This window comes from Lethenteron reissneri, chromosome 7, assembly GCF_015708825.2.
Source record: "Lethenteron reissneri isolate LAM-NWPU_2019-01 chromosome 7, ASM1570882v1, whole genome shotgun sequence".
NCBI classification, from domain to species: domain Eukaryota; kingdom Metazoa; phylum Chordata; class Hyperoartia; order Petromyzontiformes; family Petromyzontidae; genus Lethenteron; species Lethenteron reissneri.
The window spans coordinates 4,156,452-4,176,328 of record NC_083785.1 but is presented as its reverse complement, the minus strand read 5'-3'; the positions used below and the strand labels follow the sequence as shown (position 1 = coordinate 4,176,328).

At 46.0% G+C, this 19,877-nt stretch overlaps 1 protein-coding gene across 3 annotated transcripts in view; it reads right to left on the bottom strand.

Moving 5' to 3' along the window:
- The window catches only part of LOC133355996 (voltage-dependent L-type calcium channel subunit beta-4-like), a 179,262-nt gene that overhangs the window by 77,395 nt on the left and 81,990 nt on the right, over nucleotides 1-19,877 (bottom strand). The window contains exon 1 of one of the 3 annotated variants that reach the window (XM_061573478.1): nucleotides 12,621-13,797. The exons of 1 other annotated variant lie outside the window; for it this stretch is intronic. In XM_061573478.1, coding sequence (XP_061429462.1) covers nucleotides 12,621-12,662 — 42 coding nt within the window. In that variant the 5' untranslated portion in view covers nucleotides 12,663-13,797. Of the gene's footprint in view, nucleotides 1-12,620; nucleotides 13,798-19,877 lie in introns of those variants that run through there. One more of the 3 variants, XM_061573496.1, reaches the window with a different exon arrangement.

Below are 19,877 nucleotides of genomic sequence, written 5' to 3'. Positions count from 1 at the left end.
AACAACAATAAAACATCGCACAGATATGTCAGACAATCTACTTACTCCACTGCTTCCTGAGTAATATTCTCAATATTCCCGTGACCACCATCGTTCAATGTCGGGAAATGCGTGAGCGCTGCTGTGGCCAAATAAACGCCTCGTGTCGATCCACCAGTCCGCCACACCAAACCCGTGAGCATTCATAGATTGAAAAAACTGGGGGTTAATTCAACCGGTCGTGAGAACTACAACCCCTTGCGCACCTCCTGCTCCTCTCGCAGCTCCCTTTGTGTTGTGTTGCTGTGGGGTTTATGGGGTAAGTTTAACAACGGTTGTGTCCAGGTCAATGCTCACACAATTCTCTCTTGCTTCTAGATCGTGACGATTCTTCTTCGTATGGCTGATGTTGATGTAGAGCAACAACTGTAATTACATTGAGGTGGTCGAGTCAGATGATTGCATCCCGAGTTGCGGAGTCTATCGCTGCGATGATGTGCCCCTTCGTATTTGTGATACAGCAATGATTGTCATTGTACAGAGTACAGGAGTTACCGTACAGGAGGCACTAAGGTTACACTGGATGTGACATGCAGAACTGAATACATCGCGTGTGTGAATTTCAAGGTGGTCATGAAAGTAATCAGATTACGCTACTTTGGAAATATCGAGCGTTAGATTACTTTGTATTCTGAAATGTCAAACTGTCAATTTTAATTAGTAATCGAGACTCCATGCTTGATGTAAGTAACCCTCCCAGTATTAATTAACTAATCGCATTAACTCACACACACAACTAGACCCATGTGTATCACATGGCTCAGTGATACTCGCTGTGAGTATACGTACAATGAGTGTGTCAGGTGGGTCTACATTAGAATGTAATGGTCACGAGTGGATGTCGGGTTCAAGTTACCACCTTACTTACATCGTATGTACAAGTCCACAGATATTAATTACCGCACATGCGATACACACATTGTGAGATTAAGAATCAATATTCATCGATGTATTGTTACACCTCGAATTAGAGGCTTGTGAGTTCAATCCCAGCCAGGTCTCAACTCAGCTCCACCAACACCTTTCGAGTCAATGAACTGCAGTAAGCAGCACTTCATGGCAAGTCAACAGTAGTTCTACAGAGATACTGGACCTCACCATGGGAACATGTCATTTCCACCACTGGCTAAGGGCTATCAACGGAGGTAGGAGCCCACCACTGATCCTTTGAGCGTAGGGACACGTTGACTCTTGACTTATTGACTCTGGTATTTTCATGCCAAGGCCTACTTAAGGCCCACGCTTATGTTGAAGAGCGGCAACTGGGTGTGCATACGCAGATTTGCAATTTTCGCTAATGTCTCGAAAAGACTCACGGCCAAATATATGACGAAAAGGGAAAATGTCAGGCGAGCTGGCAAGCACTGTACAATTTGTCTTATATAACCAGGCCGCCGCTTGAAGTGCCAACTCCAAAGCAGGGGTTGACCCATTAGAAAGATGACTTTTAGCAGAAGATGCCAAGCAGACTTCCATTTAAAAAATAATACGAGAATGTTTTTTTTTTCCTCCTCTCAAGCTGTCATCCATTTTATGAAATCCCTTTGAGCGCAGAAACACTCGACTTATATATTGACTATTGTGTACATGGGTACAGTCGAAAAAAAATATCTGAAGATGCTATACTCTGCTTAATATCTGCAATCACTAAATGTATGTATGTTGAACTTCTTTCGCACTGTACGTAGCCAACCGTGCTAATCGGAGGTGCGGGGGGAATGACAACAAATTAAACACAAAAATCAGTTCTAAATAGATCCGTTTTCAATGTAGACGTGTTTTTAATGTAGGAGTCCTGCTTAAATATTCTTATACCCGTAATGCTGGATGTCTTTATGATACAATTATGAGGTAAGTGACTCAATGTTCGTAATGTATATATCTTTCATTTACATTAATTTGTTTTTATATCTGACACTAAGTAGGTTTTATATTATCACCTCAACAATGTTTGTTCAGGCAGTGGCCGGGCAGCTCAGAGGTCAGAGGTCAGACCCCTGAACTGGCACCATTGAGATCCTGAGTTTCAATCAAGGCAGTCGTCCGTGTTTAAACCCCGGTTCTCAAGTGTCGTGAGTTGATGGTCTCAACCTTGTCACAGATGACTGCACGCACAACAAATCCATCATGTGGTTTGTATCCGCAATTTGGCTAAATACCAGGTCTGACAAACAACATGTCACGTAACAATGCCATTGGAGAGTGTGTAAGAAAGTGCAATCCATACCGTGTAAAGAATAAACATGCCACTCGTAATATCTTCCAGACAGGTCCTATGACAAATTACTTCTGCATCCGTTCATTGACATACAGGGTGCACTGCCTTGTGAGATTTCTGAATGTATTCCTCACCTTGTGACATTATGCTGATCGTGCAATTGGAATACATTTTGGAGGAAAAATACCAAAACATATTTTCTGAATTTCTATTTAAAGCTTTCGTGACTGCAGGGATTCATCTTCTTGGTTCTTTCGGTAAAGTCACGTAGAAGGGAAGTAATAAAATAATAAAAAATAAAACATAATAAAATAATTCTCACGACGTTTCGGCCACAACGCAAGCAGCCGTCCTCAGGTGAAGACCAGGTCTGTCGGGGAGACAGCGTCTAAATTAAACACCACCACGCTTGGAGCGTATATTTAAGCTGGGTTGGAAGGGGGGAAGGGCGCCTTGACAAAATAATTTGCATATCAAGAGGAATTTAGCATATTTATGGGAAATGCAGGTATGTGATTAGTACTACTTGTGAAATGCGTAGGAGGTGGGTGGGTTTATAGTTTACATACTACAGTGGTGGGGTGGCACGTATTACAAATAAGTTACGACTGTAATCGGATTACCCGAGGAGATGGTCCTGGTAACCAGCTACAATTATTATTTCTTTGAAGTGTGTAATTGATTAATTATTAGCACGCAGAAAGTATCACTTCTAGCCCCGCCCACTTCCCCCCCCCCCCCACCCCCAGCCTCACGTCCTCTTCCCCAAGCGCTCACGCAGCCCCCCATTCACCCCCCTCTCTCTCCCCCCCCCCTTGCCTCTCCCCATTTCTTTACCTATGTAACCTCTTGCCACGGCAGCTCTCTCGCCTACTTCAGCATTTTCTTGCTGTGGGTGTTCCACCTGATGAAGATTGCTTGTGTTGCGATCGAAACGTCGTGATTTGTTTTCTTTTATTTCTACCCACGTGACTTTGCCGAAAGAACATGTTACTTTTCATGATTACTTCCATTTTCGTAAAAAAAATATAGGCAGTGATTACAAAAACAATGATACGTTGCTAAATGATTGTGTTCGCAGTTGGTTCACTAATATTAGTCTGTTGCATGTGGTGACTTCCATTGTCAGCAGATATCTTTACCAATCTCCACCCCACCCGCCCAGGCCCCCCTCCATTCTGGTGCCACAAACCATTAGCGCACCTACTGGCTGGGTAGGTGAGTAACCAGAGGGTGCTAGGAATCGCCGGGGCTGCGAACAGGGGGACTTCTTCTGGGTCTCACCATCGCAACGCACAAGCGCGCAGGGCCCGTGCCGAGCGAATCACATCTGTTCAAAGCTCGAGACGGAACTGAGAGAGAAGTGAGATTTTGAGTCTCTCCAGGAATCAAATTTAGAATTGTAGGATTCAGAATTTGTGGGTAAGATGTGGGGGGGGGGGGGGGGGGTATTGCATACTATGCTGTACAATACCTCGTTATTAGTACCGTTATTATTAATTATTTTGACTTTTGCTGATGTCAGGAGCTTCAGTGTTTACTGTCGCCCAGCTTGCTGACCCACCATACTTGGACATCTGTGAAAAAGAGCTTCATAGCTTATCGAATTCCTCCTGCAGTCTACATAAAGATTCTGATTTTAGTCCGTGTTGAGCTCACCTGCGTACCCCGTATCGTATGTGTGTACGTTGCGTCTCTGTGGTGATTCTCGTACCACGTTTGATGTTAACGTGGGATGCGATGTTCAGTGTATTTGCGATGCAGTTTGCGTGAATGACGTAATGTGAAATTCAATTATTATTACTGCAGGTAGTGTTGCCCAGTTAATATCATGGCTCTCGGCTTACTACAGGTGAACGATAATTCAAATGTTAAGCTCCAACAACAATAAATGGAGATGTAGAAGAACATGGAATGTATTAAGCATGTAAACACTTCAATGCAAAGGTGGGTAAAGGGTGCAGAGGCGAGACGATGATTGGTAAATGTTGCATTTGAGTCCAAAAAGAGAAATGAGAGAAGAGAAAGTCAGCAGGGATGTAAAGATAATGGAAACCGCTTTCAAAAGAGTCTAAAAATTGGACATTAACAGCCAAATTGGGGAGATTAGAAATTAAATTAAGCTCATTCTCATGGGGAACCAGTGCGGGATGTCAAGAGACATCTCTATTCTAGGTAACTTCGACACAGGAAGTGATCGCAAGATGCACTCCAACATCACCAGAACGAGGAAAAGGCTAATTACTGTTTGAGCAAATCAAGACGGTGACTTCCAAAATCCCAGAAGCTTCGGGAATCCATTACTGCGCTTACATCTCCTGGACATCTCGCAGCCAGGCCCAATCCTACAACACCGGCTGCTCCTAAGGAGTCTCACATTCAAGGCTCATCCCCTGGCAGTGTACATTAAAAATCTTTCATTTGGGAAGGGACTGGTAAATTGGAAATTGTAGCTCTGAAAGAGCAAGATGGACACGCAATAGAATGATAAAATATAGTTGAGGAATTCCACGCAGATCTTTATAGCATACACATGCTTACACTTCAGGAAACTAATTTGTTACGAGATGAAGAGAAGGAGGTTCCAGATGCCACAAATGAAGATGTAACCAGGGAAGGTTCCTGGACCAGATAAACTCATCGTGGACAGCATTAAAACCAACTTTTTTTTACACAGAAATGAAATACTTCGGCCATGGAATGATGCCTCAATAATTATTCTCTTAAATGAGTGGTGAGACAAAACTTACAGATCCAATCACAACGTATCACATGTATGTGAACAGTTCACCCAGATCCATATAGAAATGAACAAGTCATTTTAGAGGCCAACAAACCCACCGCATGGTCTACCGTTGATCACGTGCATAACATCAATCACGAAAGAGAAACGAATAGCAAACACTAATATCTGTGGCTTTTGAAGATTCTGAAAACGCATTTGACTCAGTGGAAGCTAATGCGATCATCTGAGCCCTGATTTTATATATATATATAAAGCATAAAAACATTTAAGAAGAGATACAGTGTGATTGCATACAGAAATAACGCATTGTAATCAGATGAGATGCCAGCGCAGGGAGACACACACTCTCACCAAAGCTACATGTTCTAAAGATGATATTGGACCAAATGGAGACATTATGAACCGCCTCATATTTGCCAATGACACTTATAGAAACCATCATAGAACTGAAATAACGAAGTCCACAAAGTGGGTCTAAAGGTAACTGAGAGCAAAAGCAATGTCACGCACGGCAAGTTCGCCTGAACAAACGGAATCATTGTTCGAGGAACACAACTGAAAAACACACACCTGAGCATTTTATACCTAGGAAAGTGATTAAAGGTGGACTGGGATTAAACGTATAAAATAAAGAGAGGGACCAGAGGAGGTAATGGGTTTTGTATGAAGTTAACATTTTATAGTGAACAGGGACATAGCAATGTGCCTAAAGAGAGAAATTTCAGTCAGGTGAGTATATATTTACATATCAATCATAACACAGGGACAGCCACAACGAATCGGGAACAAAAGCTGAAAGGTTCACAAACTATCGTGGAGAGATGCATGTTGGGATTCAGAGACAGCAAGAGGAGCACACGCATCAGATGAATGAGAAACATCGTTTTGACTGTAATGGTAAAAGTGTGGGCTTTGGTGAGGACCCATCGCAAGAAAGGTTGACAGTGGCTCAACGAGACTGATGATGGAACAGCACCCATAGCTGCAGTGTGTACAAAACTCTTTTTGCACGTGTCATGACGGGTACTGCAAGATCCGACCGTGCCTGTCCAGTGCTCGCTGAGCTGTTTTTGCTTCTCGTTGCCGAACGAATACATTATGAGGCCGCACGCATTACACACAAAGTGCTTGCCACAAATGAACCACAATACCTTGCTGATGTCCTCAAGGAGCGTAAACGATCACGCGAACTCTGGTCGTCATCCTCACAGCGGCTTTTGGCTAGCCATCGAACAAAGATGGTCACCGCGTCTGCGGCCGTCTGGAATGCTCTTCCTCCAGATATTAAGAAGCCATTGGAGTTTTGCATTTTTAAAAAAATCATCTATATTGAAAACTTTTTTCGTGTTGAGTTTGTTATCCTCCCTCCGCACCTCCGATTAGCACGGTTGGCTACGTGTGATGCGAAAGAAGTTCAACATACATACATACGTGCAAGAGAAGCAACGCACCTGCGGGCATCTCCACTGTAGAGATTGAGCAATGAAATGAGTTCATACGAAGGGGGAAAGATGGTTTGTGGTATCACGGGGCCAAGACAGATGGCGGCAACGTGAGGAGGCCTTCATCCAGCAGTGGATGTAAAATGGCTGATGCTCACACCACAAAGCCAGTAATCATGTCATCATGCTGTTACGTCTGAAGTTCAATACCGTATTGCTTTGAAGAAAGGAAGTGATCAGTTAAACACAATGTGTTGCTTTGTATAGACAAAGTATGGTATTATGCTAAGAGACTAAGCTAATATCGCAGTGGGACCTAATTTACTTTTTCCAGGTCTCCCATGAAAGGGACTCCTGGTCTCAGTGGTGTTGTTTCTGGTAATGACAAACTGTCTCATTCTACTCTTTAAACCTCAATAATTAGTTCCCAGAGATTCATTGCAAAACAAAATCTCTCTCAGCGCTGTAGATATATTTGTATTCATGTGGTCATCCGTCTGTCTGTCCCTCCCTCCAGCCAGCCAAACATTTTTGGATAATACTAATATCGTATCATACGCAGGCATGTGCTTCCGTGTTCATTTCTTCCCAGTTCGCATGACAAAGTGTAAATAACCGTTACCCAAAACACACAAAAATCTACTTTTGGATGGACTCAATTTGTAATCCTTTGGGCAATTATTGAAAGAGGATCAGGATTGAAGTAACAACAGCCAGAGGCGAACGAGAGCAGGATATCTTCTTGGTTCTTTTGGTAAAGTCACGTAGAATAGAAATAATAAAATAATAATAATAAAACATAATAAAATAATTCTCACGACGTTTCGGCCACAACGCAAGCAGCCGTCCTCAGGTGGAGAACAGGTCTGTCGAGAAGACAGCGTCTGAATGACACGGCCCAGGCTTGGAGCGACTATTTAAGCTGGGATGGAGGGGCGAAGAGCGCCTTGACAAAATAATTTGCATATCAAGAGGAATTTAGCATATTTATGGGAAATGCCGATATGCGATGGGAAATGCAGATATGCGAGAGCAGGATAGTGGGAAAAAAAAATCAGCGTCACCATGTGGCTGGAAATGAACGTGTTCGACTGGTGCAATTAACCGCTCCGACATGGACATTGATAAAGGAAATGGATCAAAAGAATTCCACTTAGGGACAGAGAGAAGAGCAGTATGGATCATGGTGAATATGCAAATAAGACTTATGGGACATCATAGCACAGGGGGTGTCTGAGAGAAAGATAATCATTGAGAGGTAAGAGCAGAACCAGAAGAGAAGGAAACTGGAGCCACATTCATATTATGGAGTGGTCCTTGATGTCAAAGCAGCAGAAAGGTCGTGTTGAACTAAGAGTGCAAGTGATCCATCGTGTGAAGAAAGACTTTCATTTAACACGTGCAGGGTAACAGTTCCAGTGGAGTGGCCTTGGCACAACTCAGATTGTCCTGGGTTGTGGAGATCGACGAAGAGAGGTGGTATTTGAAGAGGTGGGAAAAGGTAACTCGTTCTATGATTTTTTTTTAGGAAAGCGAGATTTGATGGAAGTTTGCACAGATGTCGGGGTCCAGTACTGAAGGAGATAGAGGCATCGCTGAAGGTAGTACATCTTTACTTTAAGCTTTCGTGACTGCAGGAATTCATATTATTTGGGTCTTTCGGTAAAGTCACGAAGATAGTTTCAAAGAAAATAACAAAAAACTCCAACGTTTCCATTACAATACAAGCGGTCGTCATCAAGTGGATAAGAAAGAGGGGTTAGCCTCTAAAGGCAAACCGTTTATAAAGGTTTAAAATGGGCGTAGCCCAAGAGTCAGAACGGAGTGGGCAGGGCACAAGGGCGGGACGTCTACAAACTAAGCTGTGTCTGTGGCAGTAGTTACATTGGGGAAACTAAGCGACATGTCTCGGACCGTGTTCGTGAACACAAGACAGATCTGAAACATGGTAGGACCAATACCTCGGCCGTGGCTGATCATTGTTTTAATGCGGTTGGCTCACACCCACTGGCTATCAACAAAGATTTGTTCATGAAGCCATCCATATATACAGACATAGACACAACTTCAACCGAGAAGATGGGTACAAACTCAGCAATCACTGGAAGGACGTTATCAACCAGTCATAACTGGCTGTAATGTTGCCATTTCAGCACTGTCCGTTGCTTACCAGTTTTTTTAACCCCCCCCCCCCCCCCATTACATTAACATAACCTTCTCCGTCCTACATGTAGCAACCCACCGTTTTTATTCCCTGACATTAACATAAACTTCTCCGCCCATGCTGACCCGGGGCCATTGTGCCCCACCCACTCCACTTGGGCTACGCCAATTTTAAACCTTTATAAACAGTTTGCCTTGAGAGGCTAACCCCTCTTTCTTCTCCACCTGATGACGACCGCTTGTGTTGCGATCGAAACGTCGTAGTTTTTTGTTATTTTCTTTCAACCTATTTACGTGACTTTACCGAAAGACCCAAAGAATATTAAGTTAGTAATGTTTGGGGTCCAGGCTGGTCCGGCGGTGATGGATGAATGTTGGAGGTTTTAGCCGCTTGGAGCGCCAGGCGGCTAAAACACAGCATGTTGGCACAGTAGGGGGCACATGTGGTGCATCTGCCATTCATCTCCGTCACTCAACCCATGGCTCATGGGGTCTTTCCCGTGACCTCCTGGCAGTGAGCGTTCGACACTTCACATGGCCTTAAAGTGCACATAGCCTGGCACAAGCGCCGCGGTGACATCACCCCCGCTAAGTGGCGAATGGTGGTGGCTGTTGAGGGTGGAATCATACTTTTGTTTCAGCTTGGAGGTGATTGCGGTGACGTTGATTATGGTGACAGACTGAGGGGTGTGATAGGTCGGTAGATGGTGGGGAGGCAGAATCACAGGCAATATGCAGAGCCGCATCAGACACCAGAATGCCATTCCTGATTTCATTTACATTTTCAGAGAATGTGAGGGGTAAGTTGTGTACACTAGACAGCTGACAGAGTAGTGGAGGGACACAGGAGGGAGGATACAGCGGCTGAAAAATAATTCTGGGTTTCCAGCACCGTGTGTCATCAAAGGAAGAGAAAAAGTCTGATTTAGGCCTTGCCAGAGCTGACGGATATAATTTCAAGCGAGTCTCACAAATCCCGTAGTGGATTTCAAAAACCGGATTTCTTCCCTCGTCTCTCAAGTTTATAACCAATTATAATTATTTCGCTCGTGAAGGGCAGCTGTGAACCGCCATCTAAGAAGAGGTACCACGGACAAGACTGATGACGGAATGGCAACCAAAGGCAAACACGAGGAGACGGCGGCACTTGAGCAGACAACCACTGACAGAGCGATGAAATTGGCTTGTGTGCAGCCGTGAGTGATATAGCAAAAGCATGGCATGAATGGCCTCCATCCAACCGTGGATTGACAATGGCCAACGATGATGATGGCAAACCCATCACGGTGAACAACGGTCCCCTAGACACCCTTTGTATCTCGATGCTATGCGGCACGTAGAATGTTGAAGGCTATACGGGAAAGCTCTGTGCCATGCAAATGATGTTTGCCTCCCTTACATTCTATTGAGCCAATTTACTTTGACTTGTTCTAAAGTACTCGGGGTTGATTTGTTATTTATCCCTCGCCTTGATCTGCAGTGCGCCGATGCACTTTGGATTTCTCTTTGACGAGCGTGCATAACATCAAACGCAGATGTTTTCAAACATGTACTATGTCTACAAAGACAAAGATCCCCCGTGTAGCCTTAACAGACTGTAGGGGCAAGTGCTGTTAGCAAGCACCTATAAAGGCCGGCACGGCACACGAGGGGGTGGGTGGCCAACACATCGCACCAGGTACTCATTTGAGGCTGAGTCGACCTAGGGGAGGCCCAGGACCGGTTCAGATAATCGTCACCAGTGTTGGCCGTGAGCGAGAATCGAACCCGGGTGGCCAGGCTCGTAGCGCAGCGCGCTAACCGCTACACTACCGCTCCCCACTACTATGTATAGACAGGCACCCACACACACACGAAACCCATCTCACGACGGGGAAGTCAACTCGAGTGTAAAACCAGTACTGCGATTGACAAAGTCATCATCTAAGTGCCTTTCTTGCTCTGGTAAGCATTGTTCATCCTAAGCTAGAAGTTGAAATTCGACGTTCCCATGATGGGTAAGTGTCTCTCCACAGAGCAACGACCACACAGACGCACTGAGCTTGATGACGGGCCGAGACCAGAATTTTAACTTGCAGCCTTCCCATTGTGACCAAAGACCAACCGACTACTGACCCCAGCTCTGCCTGGACAAATACGCTGCACAGTGTGTGAGGATATCGTCAAGGCCATGGGCTATAACGTACACACGCAGAATTGCGAGCACTTTGCTATCCACAGCTAAGATGAAACATAAATATACACACATATAGTCATGGAAGTTATACAACGATTCCCCGTGTAGCCATGTATACAATAGGGGCAAGTTCTGTTCGCAAGCACATATTAAGGCCGGCATTGGGGGCATGAGTGTGTGGTATGGCTCGCAACTACGCCCAATCCACCTTGATCTCCCCAGTATGAAGTCAAACGAGAAGAGGCTCGTGACCGGTTCAGACAGCGCTTGCAGTCACTGATATCACCCACGGCTGGGAATTTAACCCAGGTGACCGGTATCGTAGTCCAGTTTACTAACCTCGGGGACCATTATTGCCAGTACCAACATTATGAGATGAGAAGAATAGGCGTTAACCCTCTTCTGGCAATAACACAGTAGCCACTAAGATGTTCAAACACCAAATCGACATCAACTGCAAAGCATCAAGTCTGAATTAACCATACATACCTGTGACAAAACATGCAAATAAACATACCCTGATCATATCTGAACACCCGTGCTATTGCCAGACAGCGTAAAAGCCTATTCTTATTATTTCATCAGCTTACTAACCGCTAACCACTGTTCCACCACTCCCTACACACACACACATATACAATGCCGTAACACACGGGGGGGCTACTTTATTATGCATACACGCACCGTACACTGTACACAACCGATTCCTGTTGAAAGTTTAATGTGGTTACACAAATTGCCACTTATCTGGGCATGCATAATACAGGACTAATTGATGCATTGCTGGCCGACGCAGCCGATGAGTTATAATGCACAGGGATTCCTCTGCTGCAGAACGCATCCTCTGCGTGACATCCCGGGCACGTGACGCGCTGTGCTAGAACAACGAGGAAGGGTGGCCACGTTTCGGGCGACACGTGGCAATTGTGGCACCCACGTGCGCGCGCTGCGCTGCGCGTCACTGTCACATGAGACACGTCACGTGACGCGCCGTTGACGCATGCAACGTCGCGTTCACGGATGTGATTGGAGGCGCAAACGAACACGCGCGTGATGATCCCACAGCAGTAAGTCACTGGACATGTTACTGACATGTGCTGTGGATGACGCACCATTACTGACACCACGTGTGCGTGTCACAACATGTGTGGGGTGGGAGTGGGGTGTGTGACGAAATGCATGCACGTCACCGACACATGTTGCGTGCGTGTCAGAGCATGTGGGGGACACGTATGCAGGTCACTGACACATGTCGCATGCATGTCACAACAGACGGGTGACGAGACACAGACACGTGTCAATGGCATGTCACTAATACGTGGGGTCACACATGTCACTCACATATGTCCGATCAGTGACGCATGACAAGGTGCTTGTCAATGACGTGACGAGTCACTGGTACGTCATGTCACTGGCACACGAGTAATCAATGACCAGTGACACACATCACGAACACATGTAATGGCACGCGCGTACAGTACAACATTGCATATAAAGTAGACTGAAGTACATTTGCATGCAAGTATAAATGTGTGCCAGGAACCCGTATAGATGTAACACATCAGGTATATTACGTTTCTGTACATTATATTTGTTATTTATATACTGTTACGTGAATGCAAATATGAGTGCGTGGAATTTCTAAGTGTATGCATGTACCGTGTATAAATTGAATAAAGTGTTGTATGTGTAATGTCATGCACACATCTGGCATGTTCCGTGTGATAGGCGCAATGGAAACACGCAGTCCATGTGCCTCGTGCATTTACGGACTACGTGTAACTGCCATGTACACTATCTGGCACATGCTGTCAATCTCGTATGTGTATGACGTACACCACTCACGGCCTCTGAGTCGTCGAATCCATGCACATACATATCCGGCTTCAATGTCGGGAAGATGCAGTCTTCTCCGTTCAAGCCGTTCAAAGGTATTAATGGCTCTTATTCGCGGTGAATGGGGATGTTGAGTTGGGAAGGGGAGGGGGGGTAGGTGAACGTCAAACGTAAACAGCTTTGGGTTTCATTGTTGGCCCTATTTACTGGGTACAGAGCGTACTGGGTGCTCTGAGACTGGCATATGATCTAGACTTTCCCTGCACCGATGGCTCAAACATTAGTCTATGCTCGTGGCGCTGTATTTTTAGGGTGATTCTGTATTTAAAATTTGATTACAATCAGTGGTATATTATTAATAATAATTACATTGATAACTGAGAAAATATTTTCAGTCGCTGTACGTGGATTAATGATAATTATTATTTTGAGAATTGTACAATATGTATTTTACTTAAATAACCCGAATTAGGTAATGAAAATAGTGGGTTAGCTTTTTTAAAATAAAAAAACTAATTATTGTACGATAGGTACAACGAAGGTCTTCGTTACATAATAGTTTAATAGGAAAAAAAGGAATGTTTAATTTAATTGTATACTTTGAAAGATACGTACACTACAGCAATGTAACAAAATAGCATTTGAACATAATTAGATACACAATACCAGAACAATATGTTACTTTAAAAAAACGACAACAGTTTGTACATCGCAATTGAACAATTGTAAATAATATATTTAAAACATTAAATAAATAAATACATAATTATTCAGCATTGAAATCCAACGCATTCTTAATCTTACTCATAATTCCCAATACAATAACAACTATTGATTTTCAGATCTTCTTTGAAAAAAAAATTCTAGTCCTGAGCTCAATATAAATGAACAATAACAAATCCCAGTATAAAGCGAAGGCACTTGATGGTTTAAAGAGGTTGCACAGGAGCCAACGATCCCAAGTCTGGCTCCTGCTGACAGCTACATAAGAGCCAATGTACACACCTACCTACCTACCTACCCACTTAACCCTACCCACACACCACCACGACTATACAACACTATACATAATATACAGACGGCACGATATACAATATCTACATCAGCCGGTGTACGGCGAGACCATCACAACAGAGCACAACAGGAGCTCGCTCGCTATGCAAAGCGCTACGCCTAAGCAGCAGCAGCCTGCCTGCTATTGTATGGTAAGGGCTCTTCGCCTCTCTCGCTCGCTCTCTCTCTGTGTGAGGATGACAAGATGATGCTGCTTGCTGCTGTGTGGTGTGTGGGTGGAGGGTTGTGGTGGGTGGGTCTAGCCACTGCGTGTGGGCGGGTGACGTACACGGGGGGTAATGGGGATGGAGCCTCTGGATTCAAGGAGTTTTTCTCGGCCGTAGGATTCGGGAGGAGTCACTGAGTTAGGCTCCTCATCATCATCATCGTCGTCTTCGTCGGCGTCTCAATACCACCACACACACAACCCCACCCACCCACCCCCTCAACCAGATTCGGAAAAATATCGGCAATGAGTTTGTTTTGTATTGCTGCGCCCGTGTGAGCGTGTGAGTATGCGTTTGATACCTGAACAGGCTTAGTACCTGTTGACTTGAGTGCGGCCTCGATTTTATCACACAAATATTTGGCATTGTCGATGATGCCAAAAAAAAACAGACGATGTATTAGTTGTTTTAATGCGCGCAATAAATGTAACTTGGGGATGCAATAAAATGCATGTAGTGTATTTAGTATGTTGTAATGCTATTAAGATAGCAACAATGTTGGCATACACAATCCGAGCGTAATATCGTACGTGGTTGTTTTGTTAACAGCACGCTTATAGCACGGGAACGCCGTCAAGATCTAGTATTTGATGGACATGTTCAATAAACGATACAACGAAAGTACGTGAATAGTATTACAAGACCATCAATCAGTTCGTGGTGTGTATGCAGGTGCTCTGGTGGATGTGTGGTAATGATTTGCCGATGCTACTGCTTGCTTGCGTGGGCAGCGATTCACAGGCATACACAACAAGCACGCAAAAGGAATCTATATTATTGGCGACGTTTCAGACAGTGCCCCTTCTTCATAGCACATGAATGAAAAAATGTGTGGGGGTGGAGCCTACAACGTTGTGGGTGGAGCCTGGATTCGGATTGACAGGAGACGGACGACGATGATTGGTGGCGCCAGAGTTGTATTGTGACCGGCCTTTGGGAGGAACCAAGTCTTCACGTGGGCGGGGGGGGGCTTCTTATGAAACCCTCCCAACAGGACGCGGGTGACCAAATAAGGGATTGCTGTGCAGAGACGTCATGGGTGATGTTTCAGCAACGCCTTTACTGCTGCCTGCCTTGCCATTCATTCACTCACTCACTTCAATTCCTTTATTTAACCTCAGCTGAGAGAGGCCCCCGCCACCCCGAGAAGAGTCCTGAGATCCGCTACCTCCTTCATTGTTGCGGGGAGACCCGGGGTAAAATGCAAGGCAGCTTATATATAGATGTTTTGCGATGCAAACGTTCAAAACTAATGGTGCACTGGAATTGCAGATATACGTAATTTGCTGCAGTCGAGAAGAGTGAATTTCATTGAACAAAAATGAAGAAATCAGTATTCCGTTATATTTGTAACATTTGTAAATATCCATAAACAATACCTGCATTCTGGTTAAAATAATACATCCAAACATGACCTATTTTTAGGGGATAATAAATAAAAATAAAGGACCGCATTGGCAGTGACGTACGAGCACAAAATATATATTTAAAAACACGTTGCCACCTTTATCATGAACAGCGCATTATACCAGAAACATCAATTATAATCTCTAACTTGCAGGGGTGATGGACGATGGTCAAGAATAACAATGACCTCGCCTGCTATACAGGAGGTCGTGGGTTCGATCCCGAACCATGACGCCTGCTGCTGTATATTTCGAGTTTGCATGCTCCACCTCCCCGTGGTCGCTTGGATTTTTCTCTGGTTATTCTCTCCGCATTTAGGATCAACATGCGTTTAGGGCATTCGGCTGCTATTCATTTCCACGTGATAAGCCACTTCCTTGAGCTATCATTTGTGGCCAGGCCGCTTCTGAAAATTAGCTATATATCTCAGTGGGCCTTACCTGGTAAAATACAAATAAAATGTTTCCAGTTCGATTTAAAGCTTTCGTGGCTGCAGGGATTCATCTTCTTGGTTCTTTCGGTAAAGTCACGTAGAAGGGAAGTAATAAAATAATAAAAATTAAACATAATAAAATAATTCTCACAACGTTTCGGCCACAACACAAGCAGCCGTCCTCAGACGCTGTCTCCCCGACAGACCTGTTCTTCACCTGAGGACGACTGCTTGCGTTGTGGCCGAAACGTCGTGAGAATGATTTTATTTTGTTTTATTTGTATTATTTTATTACTTCCCTTCTCCGTGACTTTACCGAAAGAACCAAGAAGAAAAATGTTTCCAGTTATTTTTGTTTATGGAATGGCAACCATAGAATGAAACCCATCCGAGAGTACATCCACCAAGGAGAAGGAGCAATGAAATAAGATTGTAGGTGCGGGGTGGATTCATTATTACATTGCAGCATCGTGTGATGTGGCATCGGCTATGGGATACCTTCATCCAGCAGCTGATTGACCCATCGGATACCTTCATGCCTTAAGCACAAGCTCAGCACAGAGCGTGATGCAGCAGTAGCCTGAAATACAGGACGTAGATTGCTTGGCAATTATAATGGAATAACACTTTTGGCTGAAACGCCTGAATTCTAAAATTGTCTGATAACAGTAATCAGTGTATTAAATATTCCAACAAGAGATATGACCAGCTAGTATCAACTCTTATCGCAACTACCATGGTTGCTGTTGCCGTGGAATGCACTCATTCATTTCTCTTCCTGTGTTGAGGACTCGGTCTCGCAGACTGCAGGTCACAACAAGACACTCACTCAACTACTCTCTCATGCACTCATTCTTTGAACCGACTTCACTCACTCATCACACTGCAGGACACAACCATTTCCTTCTGCTAATTCTCTTGGAATGCCCTTCCCATTATCTCCCCCCCCCCCCCTCCTAAATTCGTACATCAATTTAAGAAAAGTGTGAACTCTTTATCTGTTACAACGTTAAGAGTGCTGTGTGTTGCTGACTGCTTGGCTTTTTTGGGGCCTCTGAGTCTGGGCTCGTTAACCATGGTTAAATCTTTTTTTAACTGTAAATGTTTATTAATCTTCAGATGTACGTAGTGTATAGTCAAGGTAGTGTATAGTGTATCATCAAGGTACCCCAACTCCTATAAACGTAAGGAGTCAAAATGAGGCCTAATGCTTAATTGGTTACCATGACAGTAATGATTATAACATTCACACAGCACTACCGCAGAAACGGTCAGTTTTCAAATAAGTTAAACAATTCCAATGTAATGTTGACATAAGCATTACAATGTATCAGGAATTAAGGTATTCCCATTGTAGCGTTGCCTTCTAGATGGTAAATGCAGAAATTCCACTGCTCCAAAAAACACCAGCACCGATGGTCATGCAAGTTCATACGTTTATTAATTCCACTGCGGATTAATTATACAATCTGGAGCTGTGCCAATGGCTTAATGAATACACATCTTTCAAGTCAATTTTTTTACGCAGTGGGTTTTTTGTTTCACATTTTTTTTTAAATATCTGAGACTTTTATGAGAACTACCACGACAGTTCTATTTATAGATACCGAGGCTGCCATCTTAGCTTTTCGTCAGACGTAACAAAAAATATCATAGAAGAAAAAAATAATAATAAAGGGGGAGACTTTTTGAAAGCCATTCAGTCATCAAATAATGGTAGCACGAAGGGTCTCATTACGGCTATTTTTCAATCCTTCATCAGCTGCAGTGTGCGACCTCGCCTCCCACCAGCGCAATAATAAACTATCTCCACGTCTCCCTCCTTCACTCCCTCCACGTCTCACTCCTTCACTGCCTCCACGTCTCCCTCCTTCACTGTCTCCACGTCTCCCTCCTTCACTCCTCCACGTCTCCCTCCTTCACTCCCTCCACGTCTCCTCCTTCACTCCCTCCACGTCTCCCTCCTTCACTGTCTCCACGTCTCCCTCCTTCACTGTCTCCAACGTCTCCCTCCTTCATGTCTCCTCCTTCACTCCCTCCACTTCTCCCTCCTTCACTGTCTCCACGTCTCCCTCCTTCACTGTCTCCACGTCTCCCTCCTTCACGTCTCCCTCCTTCACTCCCTCCACGTCTCCTCCTTCACTCCCTCCACTTCTCCCTCCTTCACTGTCTCCAACGTCTCCCTCCTTCACGTCTCCCTCCTTCACTGCCTCCACGTCTCCCTCCTTCACTGCCTCCACGTCTCCCTCCTTCACTGCCTCCACGTCTCCCTCCTTCACGTCTCCCTCCTTCACTGCCTCCACGTCTCCCTCCTCCACGTCTCCCTCCTTCACTGTCTCCACGTCTCCCTCCTTCACGTCTCCACGTCTCCCTCCTTCACTGCCTCCACGTCTCCCTCCTCCACGTCTCCCTCCTTCACTGCCTCCACGTCTCCCTCCTTCACTTCATCCACGTCTCCCTCTTCACTGCCTCCACGTCTCTCTCCTTCACTGCCTCCACGTCTCCCTCCTTCACTGCCTCCACGTCTCCCTCCTTCACTGCCTCCACGTCTCCCTCCTTCACGTCTCCCTCCTTCACTGCCTCCACTTCTCCCTCCTTCACGTCTCCACGTCTCCTTCCTTCACTGCCTCCACGTCTCCCTCCTCCACGTCTCCCTCCTTCACTGCCTCCACGTCTCCCTCCTTCACTTCATCCACGTCTCCCTCCTTCACTGCCTCCACGTCTCTCTCCTTCACTGCCTCCACGTCTCCCTCCTTCACTGCCTCCACGTCTCCCTCCTTCACTGCCTCCACGTCTCCCTCCTTCACGTCTCCCTCCTTCACTGCCTCCACTTCTCCCTCCTTCACTGTCTCCACGTCTCCCTCCTTCACTGCCTCCACGTCTCCCTCCTTCACTGCCTCCACGTCTCCCTCCTTCACGTCTCCCTCCTTCACTGCCTCCACGTCTCCCTCCTTCACTCCCTCCACGTCTCCTCCTTCACTGTCTCCACGTCTCCCTCCTTCACGTCTCCCTCCTTCACTGCCTCCACGTCTCTCTCCTTCACTTCCTCCACGTCTCCCTCCTTCACTGCTTCCACGTCTCCCTCCTTCATTCCCACCACGTCTCCCTCCTTCACTGCCTCCACGTCTCCCTCCTTCACTGTCTCCACGTCTCCCTCCTTCACTGCCTCCACGTCTCCCTCCTTCACTCCCTCCATGTCTCCTCCTTCACTGTCTCCACGTCTCCCTCCTTCACTCCCTCCACGTCTCCCTCCTTCACTGCCTCCACGTCTCCCTCCTTCACTCCCTCCACGTCTCCTCCTTCACTCCCTCCACGTCTCCCTCCTTCATTCCCTCCACGTCTCCCTCCTTCACTCCCTCCACGTCTCCTCCTTCACTCCCTCCACGTCTCCCTCCTTCACTCCCTCCACGTCTCCTCCTTCACTGCCTTCATGTCTCCCTCCTTCACTGCCTTCATGTCTCCCTCCTTCACTGTCTCCACGTCTCCCTCCTTCACTCCCTCCACGTCTCCCTCCTTCACTGCCTCCACGTCTCCCTCCTTCACTCCCTCCACGTCTCCCTCCTTCACTGCCTCCACGTCTCCCTCCTTCACTCCCTCCAAGTCTCCCTCCTTCACTGCCTCCACGTCTCCCTCCTTCACTCCCTCCACGTCTCCCTCCTTCACTGCCTCCACGTCTCCCTCCTTCACTCCCTCCAAGTCTCCCTCCTTCACTCCCTCCACGTCTCCCTCCTTCACTCCCTCCACGTCTCCCTCCTTCACTGCCTCCACGTCTCCCTCCTTCACTCCCTCCACGTCTCCTCCTTCACTGCCTTCATGTCTCCCTCCTTCACTGCCTCCATGTCTCCCCCTTCACTGCCTCCACGTCTCCCTCCTTCACTCCCTCCAAGTCTCCCTCCTTCACTGCCTCCATGTCTCCCTCCTTCACTCCCTCCACGTCTCCCTCCTTCACTCCCTCCAAGTCTCCCTCCTTCACTCCCTCCACGTCTCCCTCCTTCACTGCCTCCACGTCTCCCTTCTTCACTGCCTCCACGTCTCCCTCCTTCACTGCCTCCACGTCTCCCTCCTCAACTGCCTCCACGTCTCCCTCCTTCACTGCCTCCACGTCTCCCTCCTTCACTGTCTCCACGTCTCCCTCCT